Source organism: Diabrotica virgifera, chromosome 9, assembly GCF_917563875.1.
Source record: "Diabrotica virgifera virgifera chromosome 9, PGI_DIABVI_V3a".
Classification (NCBI taxonomy): Eukaryota; Metazoa; Arthropoda; class Insecta; order Coleoptera; family Chrysomelidae; genus Diabrotica; species Diabrotica virgifera.
The window spans coordinates 81,930,636-81,937,476 of record NC_065451.1 but is presented as its reverse complement, the minus strand read 5'-3'; the positions used below and the strand labels follow the sequence as shown (position 1 = coordinate 81,937,476).

The following is a 6,841-nucleotide window of genomic DNA, read 5'->3' as shown; positions in this document are numbered from 1 at the left end:
TGCCTCCGGGCCTATGTTAACAAGTAGAGTGTTAACATAGTAGATAGCGGCCTACGGGCATCAAGTGACCAAAGCATAGCATTCATAACCGAAGGTGTTCTTTTCATTCCCTTAGTGGGAATTGTATTATTTTGTAGTGGTGGTCAATAAAGCTATTTAGTGCCAAGTGTGCCACCTCCACGCGGTTAGGGGCGGGCAACCACTCCGTGGCCATTAGTCGGGTTCGTCCCGCAATAAGCTCCACGGTAGGGCTAAGAGCGCACTATAAACAATTTCGTGGTGAAGGACAGTTTGGGTTAGTTAGTTTAGTTTTTGTAGTATAATTTATTTTTTATTTTTAATTTTGTTAAAATGAGTACTAAAGATAGTACCCAGAATTTGCAGAATGAAGGGGAGGAGGATGAGAGCTTTAGCACTCATCTGAATCTCAGATTAAGTTCGAACTCGGCTGAAGAGCCAACTTTTGAGGACAATGTCAATGAATTAATGGAATTCATAAATAATGTTATGGACCCGAGTAATAGATTAAACAAAGCTGGGAGAGAAGGATTAAAAGACAGAATAACAGCAATAGCGATGAACATGGCCAATTTGGCGGGACAGAACAAAATTTTAAGGGAAGAAGTCGAAAGACTGAGAAAAGAAAGTCAAACGAAAGAGCGAATATCGTATGCAAGGGTGACAGCACAGCCTGCAGTGGCTACAAAAAGTGACAAAAAGAGTGAGCAAGAACGTAAAATAGAGATGAGGAAGGAGGAAAACACCTTGTTCATCACGAATGACAAAGCGACGACCGGTCGCAAAGTACAAGAGGAACTTACAAAGGTATTGAATCCACGAACGGAAAAAATACGTATTAACCGTATGAAAACTATTGGTAAGGCCCTCATAATTGAGGCTGCAACCAAAGAAGACCTCGAAAAAATTAAAAATAATGCTAATATAAAAAGGAACTTCAAATGTGAACTGCCCAAAAAACGGAAACCACTGGTCATATTATATGACGTGAGCAGTTCGGCTAAAGAGGAAGACATAAAAGAAGACATACGAGCTCAAAATTTCGAGCATATGAGCAAAGAAGAATTTGAAGATTCCTTCAAAATTCGTTTTAAAACAGGCCCAAGAGGAAAATCAACCGTCCACTATGTGGCGGAAGTGTCCCCTGGGTTAAGAAAAGCATTAATTAGAGACAGAATTTACATAGGATTCAGTGCGATCAATGCTAAGCACTACATAGTAGTCCCCAAGTGCCTCAAGTGCCAAGACCTAGGTCATGTCGCTAAACATTGTTCCAAGGAAACCGCATGTAGCCATTGCGGAGGTGCTCATGAAAAGAAAGAGTGCGACAAAGCTGAACAGCGAAAGACTTGCATACCGTGCAAGGCGAGAGGAAAGGCAGAGTGCAATAAAGATCAGAAAGATTGTCCAACACATAAGATGTTGACAGACAGGTTGATTCTCAAAACTGACTGGGGTAAATAAATTCGATCGTGAAGATTGTGTTAATCAATCAATACGTGAGAATGAAAACCCTGTGGATGGACAATCTTCTAAAACACCGTCAAAACGATTCCGAGATCGACTACGATTACTTTCCTTTAGAAGGAAAAAGAAAAATATACCAAATGTCAATAGCGACAAAGACAAACCGCAGACAAGAGATGAGGGAGTGTTGGCTCTGTATGAAAATATGGAGGTCAACATGAGGCTATCGCGTCTCGAGGAGGCTTCCATACTGGTTGCTGCCTTGAGGCACATAGTCAGAAAGCTCCATCAAAGAGGCGACAAAATTACGTTTCCTGTTCCTGATGCGGTGGATAGAATTCAGCTCAAATGCTTGAACATACCCACGAACGCAAACGAACTGCTGCCACTGCTGAAACAAGTCTTCAGTAGGAGGGGGGAAGTCTTCGATCTTGAGGAACTTTACAGTGACTTTGTGAAAACCTATGGGAGAATCGCAACGGATTATACTCAAAAATGGCCACTGAGTCAAATACACACTCGACATCCGTAAGAATTAAGATGGGGCAAATAAACTGTATGAGAAGTACTACCGTACTTCATGAAGTACGGAAATTTGCAGAAGAACAGAAATTAGACATTGTGTGCATGCAAGAAGCATACACAAAACAGGGAAAAATACAGTTTATGCCCCTTACATCACAAAAAGCGAGTATAGGCGATAATCCCATGGCGGTCACAGTACTGTTCAACAGCGAGATGAAACTTTTCCTGCTGAGGCAGTTCAGTGATGAGCACTGCGTATGCGTTGAAGTACTAACAAAGGTTGGTAAAATAATAGTTGCAAACCTATATTGTCAATTCAACGATGACATAGAACCTTACATAGAAAAAATGAGAGCGATCTTTCTAGCATACAGAAATGAAAAAGTTGTGGTTGTGGCGGACGCTAACGCGAAATCGGTATTGTGGAACTCACCACAAACGGATGAGAGAGGCGCATTAGTTGAGGACATTATTAATGAACTACAACTAATTGTGCACAATAGACCAGGAAATCCGCCAACCTTCCAGAACAGAGCAGGCGCAGCCAGTAACATAGATATCTCGATATCAAATGTGAAGGCAGCTAACCTGGTCAAAAATTGGAAGGTTGTAGAACATGCGACCACCAGCGACCACAACTTTGTTGTTTTTGAACTTACAAATACGGCAAATAGCACGTACTTGTCATCGAAGAAATACAATCTAGGTAAAGCAAATTGGGAGCAGCTGAAGGCTGAGTTCTTGCCACCGCGTCCTATACTGAGAGGATGCAATGTACATGAGGAAGCCAAGAAATTAACAGCAGCAATAAGAGCAGCTATGGATATAGCAATACCGAAAGTAGCTTCCGCCAAATCGGTAACAAACAGCTTGGAAGGAAAGCCTGACGAGATTGAGAAGCAGAGTTAGGTTAGCGCGTAAGCGTTACCAGCGATGTGGAATCTATCTCGAAAGGCAGAGACTTCTGCAAGAATATAGGGATATAAAAAGCGAATATAAAAGGGAAATAGTGCAAACCAAGGCGAAGAGTTGGGAGATGTTCGTATCAAGAAATCTGGAGCTGGACATGTGGGGTGTCCCATACAAAATTGTGTCCAACAAAATAAAAAGCCCAATAATGCTTTCAACTCTGTTGAAAGAAGACGGCTCGTTGACAAAGAGTTGGGAGGAATCAGCGGACATATTGTTAGATGTGTTGCTGCCACCTGATGACCTAGAAAACGAGACTGAAACACAAACTCAGATCAGAAGGGCAATGATACAGAGGTATGAGACGCCTGACGTGCCAGTGACAGAGGAGTTCACAGAAAACGAAATCAGAGAAAACTTACGAACAATGAAGAAAAGAAAGGCCCCTGGGCCTGACAATATTCACGTTGAAATATTACAAGCTCTAAATGAGCAAGTAGTAAGTTTCCCAACAACTTCAAACAAGCTGATGTTTGAATAATAAGCAAAGGAGAAGACAAAGATCCCACACAGCCAAAATCCTACAGACCCATATGTTTACTCAACACTATGGGAAAACTGTTCGAAAAACTGCTGTGTGCAAGGCTGAATCATGTACGGAGCATAAACGGGTTACACCCTGACCAGTATGGATACAGGAGCGGGAAATCCACGGAAGACGCTATTAACAAGGTATATGAAATAATCGATAGTAGTGAAGGGAAATATGTTATGACAGTGTTTATAGACATTTCTGGAGCTTTCGACAATCTCTGGTGGCCTGCGTTCTTTGAAAGACTTCGGAGAATGCGGTGCCCTGGGGACTTGTACGGAAGCTTTAGAAATTATTGCCAAGATAGGTATGCGAGTCTGAGCTGTCCAAATGCCAAAAAGACCAGGCATATCACAAAGGGATGCCCTCAGGGTTCGGTATGTGGTCCCATATTTTGGGATCTCATGCTGGAAGAGTTGCTTGACGAAATGACTGTGTGTCCTGACGTACTAGGGTGCATTGCTTATGCAGATGATCTCTTGCTCATAATAGACGCTGATTCGAGAAGACAATTAGAAGGTAAAGCAAATGATGTACTAGAGCAAATCAGCAATTGGACATCGAAAGTTAAGCTTTCGATCTCACAAAGTAAAACAGTTTACAGTTTGATAAAAGGTAGGCTGGAAAGAGATCCCATAATAAGGATCGATGGAAGGCCTATTAAAAGAACTAGTACAGCAAAATACTTAGGAATCGTTATTGATGAGTCGAGGCTCTTCAGTAAGCACATTACCAGCGTCTGTGAAAAAGCAACGAGGTTGATGCATGGCATTGCGAGCCTGGCGCAGAGGGACTACAGGGTACCGTTCCGTCAAGTAAGGGTTTACCTTAGCTCAATTCTAGCGTCCATAATAGGGTATGGAGCCAGCACGTGGGCACACAGGTTAAAGAACGTGAAAAATAGGGAAAAAGTTGATAGAGCTCAGAGAGGCTTCCTTGTCAGAATGACTGGAGCCTTCAGTACAACACCAACAGAAGCCCTAACAGTGCTCACAGGAGTTTTGCCACTTCATCTAGAAATAACTAGAAGGGGAAGTCATTACTGGCTTCGGAAACACAACTATGAAAAAGTAATCGAAATTCTGGGTGTACATGTACACAGCAGAAATGAGATAAACAATGAAATAGAGAGGAAGCGGCAGGACGAATGGGATGCGTCTGTGAAAGGGAGAAGACTTTATCAGTATATACCACGTTTGAATGAAATTCCATCATACTTTAATCCAAAACCTGGGTTAGTGCACTTATTGACAGGTCACGGCCCATACCCTAGTTACTTGCATAGATTCAACCTCAAGCAGGATGATCTATGTGAATGTGGACAGGTAGGAACACCCGAGCATGCGATATTTGACTGTGACATCTACGAAGATGTCGGAGACCTAAGACAGCGATTACAAGCACGACAAATAATTGAAATATTGAACGACGAAGAACTTTATAACAATTTAAATGACCTAACAGATAGAGTTTCCAAAAAACAACTGGAACTCTACAATGAACGACGAAACATACGACGCAGGCGAACTGTTATCGTTGCTTGGTGAAGGACAGTTGGGGTTAGTTAGTTTAGTTTTTTGTAGTATATTTTTATTTTAATTTTGTTAAAATGAGTACTAAAGATAGTACCCAGAATTTACATAATGAAGAGGAGGATGAGAGCTTTAGCACTCATCTGAATCTTAGATTAAGTTCGAACTCGGCTGAAGAGCCAACTTTTGAGGACAATGTAAACGAATTAATGGATTTCATAAATAATGTTATGGACCCAAGTAATAGACTAAACAAAGCTGGGAGAGAAGGATTAAAAGACAGAGTAACAGCAATAGCAATGAGCATGGCCAATTTGGCGGGACAGAACAAAATTTTAAGGGAAGAAGTCGAAAGACTGAGAAAAGAAACTCAAACAAAAGAGCGAATGTCGTATGCGACGGTGACAGCACAGCCTGCAGTGGCTACAAAAAGTGACAAAAAGAGTGAACATGAACGCAAAATAGAGATGAGGAAGGAGGAGAACACCTTGTTCATCACGAGTGACAAAGCGACGACCGGGCGTAAAGTACAAGAGGAACTTACGAAGGTATTGAATCCACGAACAGAAAAAATACGTATTAACCGTATGAAAACCGTTGGTAAGGCTCTCATAATTGAGGCTGCAACCAAAGAAGACCTCGAAAAAATTAAAAATAACGCAAACATAAAAAGGAACTTCAAATGTGAAATGCCCAAAAAACGGAAACCGCTAGTCATACTATATGACGTAAGCAGTTCGGCTAAAGAAGAAGACGTAAAAGAAGACATACGAGCTCAAAATTTCGAGCACATGACTAAAGAAGAATTTGAAGATTCCTTCAAAATTCGTTTCAAAACAGGCCCAAGAGGAAAATCAACCGTCCACTATGTGGCGGAAGTCTCCCCTGGGTTGAGGAAAGCATTAATAAGAGACAAGATATACATAGGATTCAGTGCGATCAATGCCAAGGACTACATAGTAGTCCCCAAGTGCCTCAAGTGCCAAGACCTAGGTCATGTCGCCAAACATTGCTCCAAGGAAACCGCATGTAGCCATTGCGGAGGTGCTCACGAAAAGAAAGAGTGCAATAAAACTGAACAGCGAAAGACTTGCATACCTTGCAAGGCGAGAGGAAAGGCAGAGTGCAATAAAGATCAAAAAGATTGTCCAACACACAAGATGTTGATAGACAGGTTGATCCTGAAAACTGACTGGGGTAAATAAATTCGATCGTGAAGATTGTGTTAATCAATCAACACGTGAGAATGAAAACCCTGTGGATGGACAATCTTCTAAAACACCGTCAAAGCGATTCCGAGATCGACTACGATTACTTTCCTTTAGAAGGAAAAAGAAAAATATACCAAATGTCAATAGCGAAAAAGATAAACCGCAGACAAGAGATGAGGGAGTGTTGGCCCTGTATGAAAATATGGAGGTCAACATGAGGCTATCGCGTCTCGAGGAGGCTTCCATACTGGTTGCAGCCTTGAGGCACATAGTCAGAAAGCTCCATCAAAGAGGCGACAAAATTACATTTCCTGTTCCTGATGCGGTGGATAGAATTCAGCTCAAATGCTTGAACATACCCACGAACGCAGACGAACTGTTGCCACTGCTGAAACAAGTCTTCAGTAGGAGAGGGGAAGTCTTCGATCTTGAGGAACTTTACAGTGACTTTGTGAAAACCTATGGGACAATCGCAACGGATTATACTCAAAAATGGCCACTGAGTCAAATACACACTCGACATCCGTAAGAATTAGGATGGGGCAAATAAACTGTATGAGAAGTACTACCGTACTTCATGAAGTACG

The 6,841-nt window shown here is 41.8% G+C and overlaps 2 protein-coding genes across 2 annotated transcripts; both read left to right on the top strand.

Moving 5' to 3' along the window:
• Positions 1 to 351: 351 nt before the first annotated feature.
• Positions 352 to 1,482, top strand: LOC126891050 (uncharacterized). Its single transcript, XM_050660229.1, has one exon. It carries the CDS (start codon positions 352 to 354, stop codon positions 1,480 to 1,482), a length of 1,131 nt encoding a protein of 376 aa, XP_050516186.1.
• Positions 1,483 to 5,120: 3,638 nt separating this feature from the next.
• LOC114341808 (uncharacterized) lies at positions 5,121 to 6,248 on the top strand. The gene has a single exon (XM_028292621.2). It carries the CDS (start codon positions 5,121 to 5,123, stop codon positions 6,246 to 6,248), a length of 1,128 nt encoding a protein of 375 aa, XP_028148422.2.
• The last annotated feature ends 593 nt before the right edge of the window (positions 6,249 to 6,841 follow it).

Coding starts and splice junctions, on each gene's coding strand:
- LOC126891050 (XM_050660229.1), top strand. CDS start 352: ATGAGTACTAAAGATAGTACCCAGAATTTGCAGAATGAAGGGGAGGAG.
- LOC114341808 (XM_028292621.2), top strand. CDS start 5,121: ATGAGTACTAAAGATAGTACCCAGAATTTACATAATGAAGAGGAGGAT.